General features: G+C 40.7%; 1 protein-coding gene across 9 annotated transcripts in view; it reads left to right on the forward strand.

Annotated features, from left to right (window-relative positions):
• The window catches only part of CTNNA3 (catenin alpha 3), a 564,841-nt gene that overhangs the window by 475,861 nt on the left and 68,867 nt on the right, over window positions 1-20,113 (forward strand). For 7 of the 9 annotated variants that reach the window (XR_014168802.1, XR_014168803.1, XM_081913569.1 and 4 more), the window contains one exon: window positions 2,085-2,236. Coding sequence is in view for 7 of the 9 variants with exons in the window: in XM_081913569.1 (XP_081769695.1) it covers window positions 2,085-2,236 (152 nt within the window). In the remaining 2 variants the exon portion in view is untranslated. Of the gene's footprint in view, window positions 1-2,084; window positions 2,237-8,644; window positions 8,729-9,384; window positions 9,592-20,113 lie in introns of those variants that run through there. The other 2 variants (XM_081913573.1, XM_081913574.1) reach the window with 2 other exon arrangements.

Raw genomic sequence — 20,113 nt, forward strand, 5'->3', positions numbered from 1 at the left:
TGCACAAGCACATCTGAAGTCCCACTCTTTCACCAGAATTTTTTTTGTAAATGAGGCTTGGATATAAAGGGACAAAGCAGGAAAAGAAGGGAGGAGGAACTGATACCCAGTTCATATTCCTGCAGCCCAAACCAAAACATGTGTTCTCAGACATCCTGCAGAGATGATGCAATTTAGTTGATGTGGATAGGACTGCTGACTTTTTCATGTTGACACACCAGATTTCTTAACCAAATAGTTGTTTCTGCTTGTGAATTGTTCAAAACCACCATAAGAACTTGCATATCATTTAGGAATTGAAAAAAGGCTTCTTTGCAGTGACAATTTCCTTTACTGAGTTTTGACGGAAAGTAATAGTACTTTTTCTCCTTGTATCTTATTAATGTCAGGATTGTTTTTGTAGTGGATAGATGGTAACTGATCTGTGGTATCATTCAATCAATATATACGTTTAAGTTAATTTTTTTTACTGGGCTATAGTTCCTATACACCAGCTTGTCAGGAAAAGGTACAATAAAATGAAGAGCCACAGTGACGGTTATAATTATAATAGCTAGATAAAAAGCCTGTCTAATGTTTTAGTAACATCCCTCTTAAGACATACAGAGAACACTAAAGTGCTTTCCACTGAGGTCTCCACAAGGTCAAATGCTATTCCGTTAGAACCTATCCGTTTGGATACGGATGCTCATGTGACCTTTTACAAATCAAATATTGCTCCATGATTCATGCTAAAAACCTTCCATGCTTTTGGCAGAGCACCTCCTAACTCATGGGTACTTAAAACTCGTGGAAATGAAACTCAAAGAAAGAGCTCTTGGCTGAGCTTTTACACAGAAAGTTTCTTTACATTTTATTTTTAATACGTCTTAAGATACGACTCCATTCTGAGACTTTCTATGGCAAGCCCTGTGGGATAAAAAGGTCATTATAACTTTAGCTAGTGGTAGCAGTGCCAATGTCTTAGCAATGTGGACTATTGCACTTATAGCATTGCTTAGCCGTCGTAAATTATTTGAATACAAAATTGATCATTGGACGAAAATGCAGTTAATTTTGTTATGGTGCACACCCTTCTATTTTAGACAGCATGGAAATTACTTAGTAAGATGTGGGATGAATTTTGCCTCCTTCATGCTTTTGAGAGGTACACAATGGGAAAGGCAGTGCACATTAGCCCTTTTCAGGTGACCAAGCGAACACATGAAGGATATTGTGCATACTGTCCTTTTTGTAATCTTCATATGTTCGTCCGATTCTCTAACTGGTCCTTGCATGCATGCAGTTTGTACATTCATAAGGTATCTACAAAAGCAGGTTGCAAAATGCAGGTTAGAGCTTGGTTGCATAATCAGATAATCAAATGTACATGTAGATGTATTCCTGACCCTTCCCTTCATAATGGATGTGTACTTTGGTTCCTGGTTCTTATTATACAATCCCTTAGTACTCGTGTGCCTCAGACTAAATTGATAGAGCAATGTCCCTGAAACTGAGCTCAGGCATCAAACCTGGCAAAGTATTCTGAGCTCTTGTGCCCTTCCTCCAGAGCAGGACAAAGAGAGGTTGCCAGACAAAGCCAGTCCTTGGAAATATGACACAAACAAAACAATTCTCCATGTGGACCCAACTGGGGGGGAGGGGAGTAAGTGAAAGAAAATAAACAAGATGGGAAATGCAGGAACTGATTCTTGTATTGTTACCGACCATTTATTCATTTTCTCTTCCTTCTGTCTAAACATTTCTGTTCTCTACTATGTCCTGGACTAATAAAAAACATGAGCAGGGAGCCGAAGTACAGCAAGTTCTGGGAGATTTCCATTGGGTACGATGCATGGAGCAATCATGTGAATCAACATTTAATCCCCACCCCTTCAAAAGTGGGCAAATAGAATTTTAATGTGTTGCCTTATTATTAACCTAGGTGTCTACCTTCCATTTTCTTTTTCCTTTCCACTATTGTCCCCAATAGCTTTTTTTTAAAAAAACAAATACATGGGATTTCTCAAAACTGAAAGATAATGGCTAAGAAGACATTCTACAATTGCCTTAAAATTCTCTCTCTTTTTAATTTGATTTAACAGTGATTCCAGAGTTTATTGGTCAAGTCAACACTGCATTGGAAAAGATAAGCAGGAATGCAATTCATCTGTTTGATGACAATCAGTTTGTTGACATCTCCAAGAAGGTCTATGACACAATTCATGATATTAGATGTTCAGTTATGATGATTCGGGTAAGTGTCTTCATTCTTTCATGCATTGCCAATTAACACAAATTAGTCAGACACATTGCTGTGCAGCATTCATAGGAACAAGAGCTAAACCCAAGTGACTAAGCAAGTGTGAAAGACAAATTCTTTCAAAAAATAGTTTGCATTTTGTTTTGAGAAACTGCGCTGTAACATTCAGAACCAGCCACAGGAGAGAGAAGGTGTGCAGTGTGCGGTTTCTCCTACTTAGGAAGAATCTGTACTACTCACAAATGTCCTCTTTATAAACACAAATATGTATGCTTTATGTGTATTCTTTGCCCAAGCCAAATAATATAACAAATAAAACACATTAGCAAAATAAAATAAGCAAGAGTTATTGCATAGAATGTTTGTGTAGCATATGAAGAAGAGTTTTTTTGACAGTGTATCATATTAGCTATACAGAAATTGTTTTGAAATTTTGCAGCTATTTGAAAAAGCTATTATTGCCACTTGATTGAAGGCTAATTTTGGATTATACAATCATAGAATTGGAAGGGACTATTAGGATCCTCTAGTTCAACCCCCTGCAATGCAGGAATCTTTTGCCCAATGTGGGGCTCGAAACCATGACCCTGAGATTAAGAGTCTTGTTCTGTACCGACTGGTGATGTAACAACATAAAGTAACCCTATTGACAATGCAAGGCAGTAACTTTGGCTGGGGTTAAAATTAAAGAGACATTTAATTTCTGTACTGGAACTGCATGAACACAGGGTATTTGATGAGAGCAGAAGCAACTTTGGTTTCTCAGCCTCCAGCTCCATGATAGACATGGCTTGAAAGTGAATAGCTGTGAATGATTGTGTGCTCTTGGGTTTGAGAGAATACATGTCCCAACTTTTGTGCTTTTGAAAATCCTAAAGAAATGTAGATTCCTCATCCTGCCAAAATGAATAAGATTGTGTTAAATGGCAAGCTTCTTTCACATTCTTCACACACATTACATGCAAATTATGCAGAGCAAACACTTTCGCTACATTATCAATATGTTCATTTTTTCCCCTAAGAACAAAGTATAAATATACACCAGATAAAAGGATAAAGGTTTTCAAGGGATGTTTACTTCCTTATATCTGAAGAGGAAGATCAATTTTATTTCCCAAACATGCATTTTCATGTGCTTTGGTATAATGAAAATATGGGGACTTTTCTGTAGGAAATACTTCTAAAATACTGGTAGCAGATTACTGCATGGAGACTGTGAGGCATGGGGGTGTTCAGGATTGGGCTTGCATCTAAATTAGCAAATGAACTGAAAATCCCAAATTAGCTCATTCACAGTGTTGTTAATGGTGCTACACCAAGTATGGATGTTAAAATCATGTATGAAATGCACTTGCCATTTAGAGCACTCACCTTGGTAATACCCAGTAAAATAACCATTAAAATATGTCCCTGTCTTCTTGCTGTGCTTGTATAGTGTGATGAGGTCAGAAAAAGATCTGTTGCGAATGTGACAGGGGGAATAGAGGTGACTTTTTGCAGAGGATGTAGGAAGAAGTGAACACTTTAGTAAACACTGAGCAGAGCTTTCTCCGCTCCAAAAATCCTCGAGTTTTATTGAAACTCTTATTTTTATTCTTTTGCTCCCCTTGAGATTCATTGGACATTCCATCAGAGACCAAACCTCCAAATTCTACTCAAATTTTGCTTTAGGCAAAATTGGTTTCAGCTCTGCTTTCGACATCCATCAGAGTCCTGAAATAACAGCTTAGTGCTTGATAGCACAGGAACAGTTGCACTTTTCTCACTCTCTTCTCTTGCTCCCTCATTCTCTCCTAGACAGGCTAGCTGAAAACTCTTGCTAGACTTATTATGGAACAGGATATTCCAGCAGAGGTGTTTAGTCCTATGATTATCGAAATCTAGTTTTTCTGTGCCACATGAAAATAGGCTTAACGTTATGGCAGGTTTTCAAGCAGCCCTTGCCTGTTCGCCTGTATCAAGTGAGAGTCACCTCAGCACAATGAGGAAAGGACACTTTCACCGGTCCTTTTCTCTTAGGCCACCAATTGCTAACAAAGGCATGTATGGGAAGGCAGACAAGTAAATGTTTTTGTGGACTAGTCTCTTCTGTGTCCATATTTGGAAGGCTATGGGCAAGATAGGTTTAGAGGAGCAATGATGACCTGACCCTATAGAATTTGTACTGCTAGACTTCACAACATGTGTTCCTAACAAAAATAGAAGTCACTATTTTCTGTCATTCATTTGAGTGATCATCTTATGTTGGAAGCGGGGAGAGGGTAGTTCTCTTATTCTAGTAATATTTGCATTTAGTTTCCTATAGTTGTTTGAATTGTGCCAGGATTCCCTTCCTTATTGTGTGAGGCTTCTTTTGTAAAATACAACCAACCAACAGATTAATATAATTGTAATGCATAACATATATTTCATTATTTATTAATAGTACTTATGCCTTGCCTTTCCATTTTGAACAAAATGCTTTATCAGGCTGTAAATGGTCTTGTCCAGGGACAGTTCCTGGGGTTTGTAATGCTGCTAGTATTTATTTTTAAAAATATCCCTCTGTAGAAACTCTTCATTCTTCCCCCATACCCAAAAGACAGCTGTTACACAGGTTGTTCATTTCTGCCATTTTTAATTCACCCTTCTCAAGAGCTTTCAGCCGGGATGGGAAACATGTGGATCTTCGAATGTTGTTGGACTGCGAGTTCCATCATCACTTACTATTGTCCTTTCTGCCTGGGGCTAATGGAAGTTGGGGTCAAATAACGTATGGAGGGCTGGAGGTTCCTTGCGGATGGGCTAGCTAGTGCAAAGGAGAATGAATGGGAAAGTAGGAATCACAGCAAATTAGTCCAGGTGCCCATGTTTCCCAGATACTGGTGCCAGCTGTTACTTAATCTGCATTAGAATATGCTTAACATTGGCAACTCAAGGAAAAGTCAGAAGAAGTTAAATAATCCGACACGCCATCTGGACATTTCTGTTTCATTGACTTTGTTACGAGAGCTTGACACCTGAAGTGTTTCTGAGGTTTGCTTTAATAACAGAGGGCACACTTCCCCTTACCCTTGAAGCAGAGATCTGGTTCAGAACAGTGCCTCACAAAATGAGCCAAAATAAAGAATTCCATGTATATTGAAAGGAGGTGCATTCATATTCCTAATTAGATACCATCCAATTAGTTGTAAGAAACAGAACTAATACCTGCCTATAAGGCACTTCAGTATCTCTAAATGCTATTTAGGCATAAGCACTGTCTGCGGCAGCCAAGGTGAGGGAAGTAACATGCTTTACAGCCAACTGCTGGGACACATTGACTCCCTGCCAAACACACTGGGCTTCTGATTACACAAGGATCTGAGTACTGATGCGAGCAACAAAATTCTTGATCAAAATATAACTGGGAGATGTAAATGAACAAGGACACAAATTCATGGGGTTCCTTTCAACAAGAAAGGAAAAGGAGAATCTCTCAATGGGAACAGCATGGCTACTATTTCAACCATGAAATGACTGTGGGGTATTTTTTTTTAATTAAAAAACCTGCTAAAAACAACCAGTCTGCCAAAAGTAATTATTAGCTTAGATTGTCAGCGGTATAGTTCAAAGTTTAAGCAACCTCTCAAATGTGTAAAATGTTAGGAAGCATTGGGGGGAGATCAAAGGCAGGTACTTTGCCCTACTACAGACTCTATTATTGCTCTGCTAGGAGATTTGCTGAATTAGACCTAAACCTGATGACTGGTTCAGAAATGTACCATTTTGTGTTCATTCTGTGAAAGTGCCTTCATGGTTTCCCTACTTGAGTTTTCTCCTCTATACTTGCACATTTTCTATATCACGTTCTGTTAATAGCTTATATTGTTCAAGATAGAGGACAAGTCCTCTTATATATTTGCCATTTATGGCTTGCACCTAGTATAAAAAACAGTCAAATAGTCATACATGGTCAGATTCATTTGCTTCAGGGGTTCATTTCAACACATCAATCAGACTGCAGACCAGATCTAGCTATAAGTGATTTGAACATTACACTATTAGTTGTGAATCAGTGATAAAGTGAAGCCTGTTTGTAAATTAGTTACATATGTATTTACCATTTTATTGGTAAGTATATACGTAAGGAGCATATGGATTTGGCATTGTATTGCTTGAACCTGTAATTCTATGGCAATCTGGCTGGCCTTTTTAAAGCAGCAGCTTAACTGAGGACTAAAAGGTTGGGAAAGTGGAGTTCTGGTTCATAGCATTGTTTATGTGGGGTGGCTGAATGGTATCTAGGCAGCTGTCTGTGCTGCATATTATTTGATGCCAGCTGAGTACTGGAGCCTCAAACATGATGCTCTTTGAATACCTGTAAAAGTGACATGGGGTCACCGTCTGGGTAAGATAATGCTGCCAGGGGCTCTGCATGGAAATGAAAAAGCTACACAGAGCAAAAATGACCAGAAATCGTAATAACTCACCACAGGCAGTTGTTTGAACAATATCAAACTGCAGCAGTCATGAATCAGAGCACACAAAGCTTCTCCGCCCCCTAATCATCAGAATGCAACATTTTGAATTTAATCCTTATTAATTTAAATGTTTGAAATGTTTCTGTGCACATAAAGGTGGGAAAACATAGAACCACCCTCTTCCATTGAAATAAATGTGGCAGCTCCTGTGAGCACTTGACTTCTGTGTGTACTTCAATGATTTCCCAGCCAGAAAACATACCATATTTACTCGAGTCAAATGTGCACTTCAATTTTCAGAAACTTGAAACCAAAAAAAGTATTTGTAAACGTGTCATTGAATCTAATCCGCACCTTAATTTTTACAACATAATTTGGCCAAAAAAGGGAGCATTAGATTCAAGTAAATACAGTAATTGCTTCTTGGTAAAGAGCTATGAAATCTTCTGCATAAATTTTTGTTTCTGTCAGAATAGAGTTTTAACTTCCAGGTTTCTATTGAGAGTTATAATTGTTTTAGGATATATCAGTGGAATTCTGGACTGGTGAACCACTGACCAGCTCTTCCATCATAACTTCACTCAGTTTTCAAGGTATTCTAATAGTGATATCATTGTTCGTTTTAGTAGATCTTGTTCTTGTCAAGTTCCTGAGGGCTAGGTCGATAAAATATGATCACGTCACCAGGACTTTGTGTCATTTGTGCTAAACCTCTCCCTTCTTCCTTCACAAATGAAACCTGAAATCAGAAACGTTCATACATTATACAAATTGTAATTGTACAAATTAAGTACATTCTCACATGCTTGCTTGTCACGTGTGATTTTTCTACTGCTGTTTATAGCTGTCAGCAGTAGAGCATGTGTTTCTTACATAGAAAGCTCCAGATCTACACCATTCACTTAAAGCATGTAGCTTCCCCCCAAGAATCCTGGTACCTGTAGTTTACCCCTCACAGAGCTGCAGTTCCTACCAGCCTTAATAAACTGCAGTTCCCAGGGTTCTTTAGGGAGAGCCATAGTGTGGATGTGACCCTTGTTTCAATTCCTGGCATATCCAGCATAGAAAGACCCTGGAGAGCTGCTGCCAGCGAAGGGGAGTTATTGCTGCACTAGATGGATAGTTAGTTTGCCCTGGTATAAAGCAGCTTACTATGAGGAGAAGACCTATAACTCACCCTGATATTTCACTGGTCATTGCTTATAGAGCTACGGACTTTGCTTAACAAAGCTAGAATCTTGTTTTAAAAAATAAAATGAAAACGAGGGGTGTGTTTCACCAACTATTCGCAACAATGCTTGTGCATTGCAGTTTTGGAATTGGGGCATGAGTTCAGCCATGCTAATAACTGGATAAGACTACTTTAGCTCTTTCCCTTCACTTGTAAGTTCCACGGACTGCAAGGTTGCCTCCTTGTGCTAGGCCTGACCCCATACATTGCTTTGGTGGCTTAAACTGGTGTTCTTTTGAATTTTTTCCCCTTCCTCCTTTGAGTGCGAACAAAAGGGCAGTGCTTTTGTCTCCAGCCCTCTCTGGTCCTGAAATGTTGCTCTGCTACTGTGTTGATCCCTGCCCTTCTTCTTTGCAAGTCTTTTTGAGCCTATTCAGTTTGCTGCCATCTCTATTTTTGTGGCTTTGTATTCAGAACAAGAGATGGTTTTCATTCTCTGATTATAATTACGCCACTGGAGTCAGAGGTTAAGGTTATGAAGGTTGCATCTTTGGGCACGGGAAAGACTTTTATTTTTCTGTCCTCAGTAGTGATAATTGAAGGTTTCATGGGCTGCTTTTTTGTTGTCATGGTCAGTCCACAACGTTTCATTTTGTTCATAGGCTATCTTGTACAACTTACTTACAAATGCCTTATAGACCTTAAAAGAAAGCCGTAGAGTCTTCAAGCGAAGGGAAGCTTAGTTCAGGCAAGTCTGAAAACTCACATACTCTTCAAATTGTTCCACAGCTCAACAAACAGTCTACATATTGATGGCAGTGGATTTCTAGGAGTATTTGTTCTCCAGTGTGGACACTGCAAATGAAGGTGCTTGTAAGCAAGTCATGTGTAATGAATCAGTCTGTTTCTACTCCTCTTTTGCATGTGTTTACTTGGTCCATTCAGGTCTGTTTCTGCATTAATACGCTATTTATTTTTATCTGAAGTCCACACAAACATTGTAATTTAAAAACATGTTCAAAAATATATATTCTCTTAATATATGCACATCTAAACATTGCTTGCCACTCCAATCTCCAAGCAGTGAGAGACTCCAGTGATTTCAAGTGCTTACCCTTGGTTTCCTTGGAAGGAAGATCAGTGGAGACTATGGTGTCTTTAATATCTATGGTTTTATTTACACATATATACAACCTTGAGCATAGGATGTAAGGACTCACACTCTTTTTACATACATATATGCACATGCACATGTAACTCAGCTGGGAGTGTTCCCGCTAAAAAAAGCCCAGGCATACGCACAATATTCTGAGATACTATAGCATGTTAGTGCTCCATGTCCTTGATTTAGAGGACAGCACAACAACTATTCTTTAATGTTTTTTATACTGTTGTTGGGAACCATGCTGATAGCAGCTCTTTCATGACTACAGTGCTTGCCCAGCCAAAGGTAGACATTGCTGGGCTGGACCCTGGTGTTGTGGGTGCCTGTGCTCCTGCTTCCTACTTCTTCTGCCTTTTCGTGGCAGTGGAGAATAAAGCTGGACTTTGAGGAAATGGTGTGATGGAGAACAGTGGAGACTGGAAGACAGGAGGACTTGGTGCTGGAAGTGAGAAGGCAAAGAAGCAAGCCAGAACATCTGCAGCTGAGAGATGCACCAGATATGAAATGAACTCCTCTTCTTGCTTATTTGAAATCTATGTATCCAACTGACACAGCCAAGGGAGCTATCTAAGAACAGCACTCCTTGATTCCCACTGCTTAAAAAAGTAAAAATCAACTGTTAAGTGGAAGACTTGTTGTTTCAGCTAAAATGGCACATTGTTTTGTCCATTGTGTATTGTTGTAACATGCACCAGCACATAGTTTTGCAAGTGAAACCAGGCTACATAATGAATGCTTTTTTCTGGTTCTCCTTGAACTGTCTGCATTATGTTTGCTCCAATGCTCTTGTTGGGATTTGTGGCTACTCTGCAGAATTAAAATAGATATAAACTGATCACTGTCATGAGATCAAATAGATGGGATTGTGTGTTTACTTCTGGCCAACATTTCTTTTCCTAATCTCAAGAGATAATCAGCTCTTTGAAATATTGCTTCTTCTCCCTGATCTCATAGGACTGGGCTGAATGTTCATTTGAAGCAATTCACTGACCACTTAACAATGGCACAAACTGTCTCTGTTGATTTAATTCCTTGCCTTGACAGTATTTTGGAGCTGCACCAAATACCCACTTGTTTCAATGTTGTGGATAAAAGTAGAGCTTCCAAGGATATCAAAATGTTCTCGAACTTTCCCCGCACTCAGTTTGTTAGCTGCCTTTATCCACCCCAACAGCTGATGCTTTAGCATTATGTGTGTGTGTGTGTGTGTGTGTGCGCGCGCGCACACACACACACACACTTAGATGGTCTTCTTTGTGGTAATGATGTTCTGCTCCAGCCACAGGGATTGTGTAGTGAGTGTGAAGATGGTATTATATTACATGGCCTATCAGAATATGAGTGAGGGCAGTATTTTCTAAATCAGGCTTGCCCTTAACATGATTTTTTGTTTCCTCCTTTAACCATGGCCTCCCCCACTGCGAATTGCTTTTCAAAAATGCCTCACTGGTTCAGTTGCTGGAAATAAGCAGGTTCTGTTTGTAGCTTTCCCATGGGCATCTGGTTGGTCATTTGAGAACAGAATGCTAGACTAGATGAGCTTTTGGTTTGATTCAGCAGGGCTGCTCTTATATTTTTATGTGCAAATGATAGTGTGAAGATCTCTTTGCTTTAAAGTTCTCTAGAAAAATGATGAGTGGGAAGCTGGAATCTGACTAAATTCATTCTTAAAATGGAGTGTTGGAGGAGTGAAGCTCTACTAGTTTTCAGGTTGCACCTAGGAATGCCAGCTGCAAATTCCATGGCTTTAACATCTGCCAACTTTTTTTTCTCCCTTCCCTGCTGCTTTGTTTAACATGCAGCTGATGAAGAGCTATGAAGAACCCAAAACCTTGCTCAGTATTTTATGAGTTTTTGGTGGGTTCTAATAAATGTATTGCCTCACCGTGGATTTTGGACTTTTTCTCTGTTGGAACAGCATAGCTTCTATACTTTTTAATATGTGGAGAACTATGAGTTTTAAGAAGATCACAGTATACAGTGTGAGTGTATTGTACCTTATACTAGAGCAGTGAGCCAGATTGCTAGATATTATATTGCTTTATTCCTACATTCGATTTATTCCTACACTCAATACAAGAATTGAGCACCCAGCCTGAACTCCCCTTCTATTATATGAGCACTGTAGCAAGACCATAGATTCCCACTTTATTGTCTCTTTATAACACTCGAGGGAATGCTGTAAGAGTGAATCACATACATAATGATAAATTTGCCAGGTAGTGTGTGGATCTGAAGGTAAGGAATTTTCTAAAGTTACTCAGACTTGGTTCCGGCTTTAAATTAAATTGCATACTGTGCAGACATGCAGCAAAATAAGAATTTGGGCAAAACATGCCCCACAATTAGTAAAAAGCTAAATTCCTCCTTAAGGGCAAATATCATAATCATCACACCTTTATTGGCATCACTTACAAACATTCAGAATAAATAGGCCAATGCGATCTCATTGCCATTTCAACAGTACAGTCATTTGCCAAAGGGAAGAAGAGGCGAGTAATCTATTTCACCTCTGTGGGACTCCAGCAAGGGCAGGGTCCTGTAGCGTACCTCGGCGCCAGAAAATCAAATAGAGGAACTTGGCTAGTGTCTTGGTGAGCTCCTGGTCTCTTCCCTGTAATAAGAAGCGTATAACCTCTGTCTCTGGTTTCCATGTTGGGAGAGATCATCGTATATTTTCCATGTTGGCAGAGATCATCGTGTATATTACAATTAAGGGCCATGTGAGCTAGAGTTTCCACCAGGTGGGCATCACATGGGCAGATCCTATCTCCTTCTGCCATACCCACAAACCTACCCCAAGGGAGGTTAGAAGGAATACAATTGAACCTTAAGGGCAAATACCAGCCACACAACTGAAACTTCCGCTTCTGGAAATGAAATGTATGCAATTAAAGGAAGCATATCTGAACCAAACCTGCAAAGTTTCAAAGTGAAGGGGGAGCAGTGAGTGAGTTAACTGGAAGTAGATAACTCCATCAGGATCCAGGAAGAAGTAAGAGTGAGGAAAGCTTTGGGGGAAGAACAACTTGATTATAAAAGCGAAAGCACTCCATACCAGGTGCCCTCCATATATTGTTGGACTGCAACTTCCCTCAACCCCAACGAGCATGGCAAATGCCCAGACATGATGGGAGTTGCGGTCTTAACAACATCTAGAGGTAGCATTGGCTACCTGTGCTCTGTACAATCCATCACCAGACACTTTGCTCTCTAACTTAGGCCTGGGGAAGGTGGAACACGATGAGAGGTTGCCGATAGTATACAAGCCAACTAGTAAGTGTAGATCTGAGTAGTTTCCCTACATTGTTTTGTTAAAGTTGTATATATTGATTCTACCAGTGTTCTAGTTAATCTCTGAAAGTTTCTGAAATTGATTTTAGAATTGGCACATGCACAGTTCATTGAGTCTTCATTGTGCGTCTTTTTATCCTTCCCCTCACTGATTGGTTAAAACTGCACACAGAAGAGTATTGATATGATTGCGGAATTCTCTTTCTCATAACAGGAAAAAATGGACAGCTCCATCAGTCTCTCAAGGCTGTTGCAGCCTTAATGTAGTTTGTGCTTCTATGTCAAACTGTAGGGAGAAAATATAAGACACCACATGGTGGCTTCCATAAGCTCCAACCAGCATGCCCATTAGTCAGAGATGATGTGTGATGTGGTCCACTAATATCTGGAGGTCACTAGGTTGGTGAAGTCTGAGTTAAGGGAAGGAGAACAATGCCTCTCCTTTCTTAGAGGGCCCTCTGCCAACTCCTCTGAAATAAGCTTACAGTGGTACCTCGGGTTACAAACACTCCGCTAACCCGGAAGTAGTACCTCGGGTTAAGAACTTTACCTCAGGATGAGAACAGAAATTGTGTGCCAGCAGCACGGTGGCAGCCGGAGGCCCCATTAGCTAAAGTAGTACCTCAGGTTAAGAACGGACCTCCGGAACAAATTAAGTTCGTAACCAGAGGTACCACTGTATTTGCTTAGGAAACAGATGTGGAAAGGTCTGGCTGCAAGGCTGCTGCAGCAATCTCTATTTTGAGTAGAACTAGAATTAAGCACTTTGGACTTGTATGAAACTTGGCACACTTACACACCAAGTCTTTGTTTGTTTTGTTTTGTTTTTGTTGTTTTGCTATGAGTCCCAGTAAGGGTAGGGAGCATGAGAGAGACAAATGTGTATTTCTAGTTAACATGGTGATATCTGGATGGTGCCTTGCTAGCAGGAACCTTTTGAACATTAGCAGTTTTTTCTCAAGTATTTTACAGAACCTAGAAGACAGGCTAGACATATGTGGGATAGCTGTATCAAAGGTAGCTTTAAAGCAGCCAGAAAGAAAAGAAGCAAAGCTTTGAGATGGAGAGTTTGTCCTGCATCAAAGATGCCAAGTAACTGGCCCCACTTACTTCATGTCAATGAAAATAAAACTGATCCGTTTCAGCTGCTGGCGGAACATGTTACTTCGATTAAAACAGAAGGCTAACAACTGTACAGTATCTTTGAGGTCCAAGTACTATGCTTCCCAGGCAGAGACAGCAAAGGTTGCATTGAGCCACGTTTGCATGAGGAAGCTGACACATGTCTGATGTTGAGTATCATCAGATGCAGCACATAGCAGGCCAGGAAAAGATGGTTGTCGGGACAGCAGGCACAGATGTGGATGTGATCATTGTGTCTGGCTTGCAGCACATTCCAGGGACCTGGGGTATGGACAAACACAGCTGTTACAACAAAGCACATGAAATTACAACTACGTGGGACTCTAGGAGAGCAAACGCATCAAATATGTTTCATGCACTCAGTGGGCATGATGTGACCTTGTTCTTTGTTAGCTTTGGGATGCATGGAACATATTTCCTTACAGAAATGTTTCCTCTTGGAGAAATGCATTTCTGATACTGGCAGAAGGCCCAACACATTTTTCTTTTACAAAAAAATAAAATAAATACTTTGCTGTCTCATCGGGAAGTGATTTTGCTGCTTTCAGTTCATAGTGGCTAACTGGGGCAGCCATCTCCCACCACAACCATCACCACCACCATGTGAATCCCTTTGGGAAAAGGCTGAATTATGGCATAGTGTTGTTTCCAGGAGCATCCTGGCCCAGCCACACAGACTGCTGAATACATCTAAGCTGCTGTCTGAAGTGGTTGCAATGCCTTTTGGAGGGAGAGGGAAAGGGAGAAGCCTCCACTGACGTAGTTAAAAGACAGAAGGGTCACAACAAGACCATACAGTGGTACCTCAGTTTACAAACGCTTCGGGTTACAAACGCTTCAGGTTACAGACTCTGCTAACCCGGAAGTAGTACCTCGGGTTAAGAACTTCACCTCGGGATGAGAACAGAAATCATGCGCTGGTGGCGCGGTGGCAGCAGGAGGCCCCATTAGCAAAAGTGGTACCTCAGGTAAAGAACAGTTTCAGGTTGAGAACGGACCTCTGGAACGAATTAAGTTCTTAACCAGAGGTACCACTGTACTTCTAAAGCACATTTAACACAAATTTAAACTACATGGCTTTCCCAAATCAGCTTGAGTACTGTAGTGTAGCCTTCCCAGAGCTACAATTTCCAGCACCCTTAAAGAAATCAGTACCCAGGATTATTTGGAAGAAGCATTGTGCTTTAATACATGGTTTGGATGTGAGAAAGATTACTGCCATAGAAAATTTGTAATTGCAGGTAAAGTGACACCCCCATCTCAACAGTAATAGAATATACTTCCTTTTTGTAGTCAATGAATGGCCCAGGAAGGGGAAGGGGTGGGATATTTGTCCTAGCCTGACCATATAGGATTGTGGTTGCAGCATAACTTCTTTCCCTCACCAACAGAGAAGTTCACTTACTCCAGGGAGTAGTGGTGTGATATTTTTAAATTACCACAGTTGCAGTGACATTTCATAGAAAGACTCTTCCCCCTTCCAGTGTTCTATTCAATATTGTATTTTTAAACTTTAAAACATGCAAGAAAATAGCCTTGTAACCTCTACAAGGAAAATTTCAACTTGTGTAAAAATACAGAGAAAAACTGTTAAAATGAATGAGAAAACTGCATAGGTTAGAGAACAGTGTCAGAAGTCACAGTATGACATACATTTTTATCATGGCCCTACTGTGGTATTTGACATTTAAAATCCCTACTGAAACAAGAATTGAGCAAATATTGTACAATTGGAAACAAAAAAGGAAAGAAGAAAAAATCTAATTGCTTCCTGCAAAAAGACTGTGGAGAGAGATAGCACTTATAAGGAACACTTTCTGTCCTGCTGTTTGAAAAAGCTCCAAATGAAACTAGAGTAAGCAGGAGCACAATTCACTAGCAGTTCCCAATATAAGACAAGTTATTGTTGCTGTATCATCCTTACCGGAGAAGAAATGCTACAAATATTGACATTCATTTTGGATAATGCATTGTGAATCCTGGAAGAGAGGTTGACTATGCAAGAGTTTTGAGGCAAATGTCTCATCTCTCCCAAAAGGGAAAAAAAACCACAACCCTACTATGTTAATCTGTTCTAAAGATTCTTTTTTTTTTTTGGCACACCCTGATCAGATCCATACCATTAGCTTCCACAATCTTTTGCACCAGGTGTTCCTAGATAAATTCACTGGGTCAGTGTATTTTGATACCTGGAGCAATATAGGAAGCTGCCTGACACTGACCATTGGTCCATCTAGCTGACTGGCAGCGACTCCCCAAGGTTTCAGACAAGGGACATTCCTTGCCCAACCTGGAAATGCTGAGAATTGAACTGGGACTTTCTGCAGGCACAGCAGATCCTCTACCTCTGAGCTACTTCCTTTCATCAGCAGACGGAGCAGGCACACAAGCCACCTAGTGCCTTCCCCTCTCTGGTGAAATCCATTATATTTCTGTTTGTAGTAATTGCTTCAAAGTTTGCATCTAAACGCATATGTACATTGTTTTTGTATATGTGCTCTTTAAGCTGCTTAAAGAGGCGATTGTGTTTAATGGGCTTTTATTTGTGCTTGTGGATCACTTCAAGATGCTTCATAGCAAGTGATTCATAAATGAAATGAAATCTAATATAAATAGCCACATGCCACTTTTATGCAAATTTGTGTCCACTTTTATGCAAATTTGTATAGAGTGTAAGATGCCCTGTGTGGCAGGGCTGAGGAGGCAGCAGAGGCCCCACTGCTCTTTTCAACCCTGCTGGGTAACAGCTGGGGTTAGGACTCTAGTCTTTTTCATTAGGCTGTCTATTACAGATATCAAAAGTATGAGAGAATAGTAGATTTTTGTTTTGTAAGTTATAAACCATGTATATTATAAAAGACCTTTAAAGTAGTGAATGTTTCTTTCCTTTATAGGTCACCTTTAATTGAAAGCAACCAGGGAACTTTGATCTGACTATGTATTTCTCGTACCGGTGTGCTACCCATTTTCTAGGCCACTTATCTCAAGTAATGAAGTAACATTACAGTAATCTTGAGATTATGTTTTATAGCACCTTAGAAGTTCACAGCAAAATTAAGTAGCTGGTTATCTTCAGAATATTCCTGTAGTACAAGGAAAGGCCTATTCAAGACAAAATATCCACTTAATTCAGGAAGATCTTCTTAATTTAAAGCAGGGTTCATATAGAAAAGGAATATTCACCAATACTGCTGTATATCCCAATAATTTTTCAGGAGTCAAGGCTGATGAAAATAGTTATTGCAGGGACAAATGTTTCTCTACATGCAACACAAAATGTTTATTTTTTCAAAACGTTTAAGTTGAGAAGGGTGCTTTAAACAAAACTCCTGGGGCATTGCCTAGGGACGAATCATTCTGAAAAAAGTGATATCAGTCTAATCTGCAGATTATTTTCTATTTCCCATCTTGCTCCTTGATTTTGGTTCAGCCTGTTCTGTTAAAATATAAAAATACACATTTTTAATTAATAGTTAAAATGGTAGGTTTGTGTACAATGCATGTATTTTGTACCCAGTGTCCTGTGCACAACCTGCCTTTTGTTTTCCTGACTACACAAACTTCCACCACATCCGTTCGCTCTGGTCAGTGACATCCGGATACTTGAGGAATCTGTAAATGGAAACACCCCCCCAACTTCATGATTATGGTTCACCCAGGGAAATTGTGAGACTGCAGCTTGTGTGTCCTTGAGTCGCGTTTGTTAATTTGCATCCCCCCATCCCAATATCCCTGATGTGCATACACCATAAAACAGTATGTAGACACAAGAAGATGGTGGCTTCAGGGTGTGTCAGCAATGTGGGGAGAGCAGGGAGGTGTGAAAGGTTTGGAAAGTTGCAGCAATGGCAGTGCACTTTACTGCATCTGAAGACTGTGTGGTGAGGGGAGCCATTTCCAGGGCTCCTTGGTGTCAAGGCCATGTGCAGCAGTGAAGGCAGTTCTTTCTTGTCCAGAAACGCAAGGCATGGGGGAAATGAATAAGCAAATGGGAGGTGCATTTGCAGTCACAGTTGTGTATTTTGGGCAGTGTAGAAAGGGACTTTCCTTTTTTTTTCCTGGAGTCCAGTACAGGATGTGCTATTCAGAAGGTGCTACACCAAGAGGCAAATGTATAATCTGGACCAAACTTCTAAGCTTAGTTAATAGTCAAAAAGAATTTCCTTTGCATTGCTCCTCCTCAAGGAGGATTTTAAATACCTTAATTATAGATAGTTGGCCTTGTGTTAGAGTAATTTTAAAACAACAACAACAACAAACCTCCCCTGGAATCATTCTTGTTGGTTTTGAATGTCTTATTTCATTTGATCATCCCATAGTTTTGTTGAAGAATACAAATAACATTTCCTAACACCTTTTCACCATCAAGGCACCAGCCAGAAGAGCCTTTCATTATTTCAGGCTGGGAAGTGTGGAAAAATATTCCTTTAGTTCACATACTTGTTCATACTTCTTTAAAAATGGTATTTTCATTCCCCACAGTGCTCCATCAGGTTTGGGAGCAGTTGCTCAGCCATGAGCAAGCTGTTCCTGTCAGCCTTTTACTCAGGTACTGACTGTAACTGTGTGGTGTAATGACTTCTATTTAGAATTTGATTGACAGGCCTGCTGACAGGTGGGCACAGAGTTAGTGTGGAGGCCCAGTACATGGAGGCTCCAACTGAAGAGTAATAGAGGCATAGAGGTATTCTCCTTTGGTGTTTTTTCTTCATTTATATGGCATGTGCCTTTTGACTTGCTAGCAGCAGCAGCAGTAGCAGCAGTGGGGCAAATCCTGGTATATTGCTCAAGATCTCAGGAAAGGGAGACATGTGCAGGTGCCGGCTCAACCCAGCCAGTCACCCTTTGCTTGCGTCAATACCTCAAGTCAGCGGTGCTCCAGTTATGTGAGTTGCTTGAATATTTGTTTGGTGTGAGCTATGAGTTTAGCTCCCTTTGTGCAGAAAGAGGTGGTAGGATTCTAGTCTGCCCTGCTTCAGATTGCAAGAGAGGGGTGTGGTCATATTTATTTACTCGTGACAATTGTTTATTAACCCACCTCCCAGGTATAAACCATTCCAAGGTGGCTTACAAGCTACATTAAAACAATAAAAGCAATATTTAACATTTTGTTGCATGCCACCCCAATCTCTGAGTGGTGTGAGATTCCAGGCACTTACCCAGGGTTTGATTTCCTCAGAATGAGGGGCAGTGGAGACTATAGTGTCTTTAAGATACATGGCTTATTTACACATACATACTGTATAACCTGAGCCTATGATGGAGGTGCTCACAGCATTAATACCCGAAGAGGGTCTTGCTTCTCCCATACAGCCTTGGTTCCCATCAGAAATCAGGCATGGCTCTGTCTCCCAGCTGTCCAGCCTCCTCCTAGCTTGCACACCTCAACTCACGCTTTTGTCCTTCTAAATGACCAACAGTTGAGGGACGGGGCCCACCCACTTGTTGTCTGGCACAGAGCCACCTCCTTCGTTAATTTAATGACCCATACTTAGGGGTCATTGCCAAGAAACTTGTTTAAAACTCTCTGGGATCCTTCCCAAAGGACACCGGATGCCGTCATCCTGTGGAGGGAAGGAGGTAGGGACAATACAAACTGTTGTAGATCTTGTGGTGGTCTTCACCTGCTGGCCTCTCTTTTCTGGAAATAGTTGTGCTAGCAGGAGCCGAAGCAACAGGTCCCACTAGTGCAATGGATCTTTCTCCCTGTCTTCTGCCCCACCCCAAATTTGGCTCTAGGCAGATCAGAACTCCCAGAACAGCATGTGGGGGAGAAGAAAGGAAATAGCTCTGTGAGTGCGGCAGTTCTGCTTGATGGAACAATCTCATTGGCATTGCTTTGAGTTCCATCTATGGTCTTGTAGAGTTTGTTGAGTATGAATACGTGGGAATGAGGTTGCTTCCCTACTCTCTCTCTCTCTCTCTCTCTCTCTCTCTCTCTCTCTCTCTCTCTCTCTCTGTGTGTGTGTGGAAATCAATAGCTGATCCACGTAACTACTTTGGGTGTGCTGGTGGATTTAGGTATGCTCTGCAGCAATCTGACACCCCCCCCACACCTTTGAATAGCAAAATTTCTTCACATCATACTGTGGGAGGAAAAATATGAATCCCTGTGACCCGTGTGTGGGGTAAATAACAAAAGGATAGGCTAGGTGCCTGAATTCAAAACTAACTGTCCTGAAAGAGAAAGTCCCCAGTAGCAGAGTGCAAACTCAAAAAATCAAGCAGCAGTATAGTGTTAGTAGACCCTTTTATCCCATTTAGTCTGCTTATAAGCAGTGCTCCTCTCTTTCTACCCCTCTTGCAATGAACAGACCACACGCTGTGAAGTCAGTTAAAAATGCCTTACTTAGGGATTCATTCATATAGCAGCAAGGGGAACACAGGCAGAATACTAGGGTAGAAAATACAGAAAGATAGCTTCAGACATGTGCTCTAAGCTTGGTGTTTGCTTAGGCATGTCTTCCTTGGTCAGTTACATGGCGCAGAGAGAGGGGGAACTGGAAGTGAAGGCTTCACTTCCTCCCTCGCTGGAGAAGAGGGGGCATGACCTAGCTGAGTCTAGGATGACAACCTAGTTGCCTTAACCCCTTCATACACTAACTGGCACTCATGCATATGTTTGACTGCAATTTCCCACACATATCACAGTCAGA

Source organism: Podarcis melisellensis (genome assembly GCF_964234715.1).
Source record: "Podarcis melisellensis genome assembly, chromosome: 5".
NCBI lineage: Eukaryota > Metazoa > Chordata > Lepidosauria > Squamata > Lacertidae > Podarcis > Podarcis melisellensis.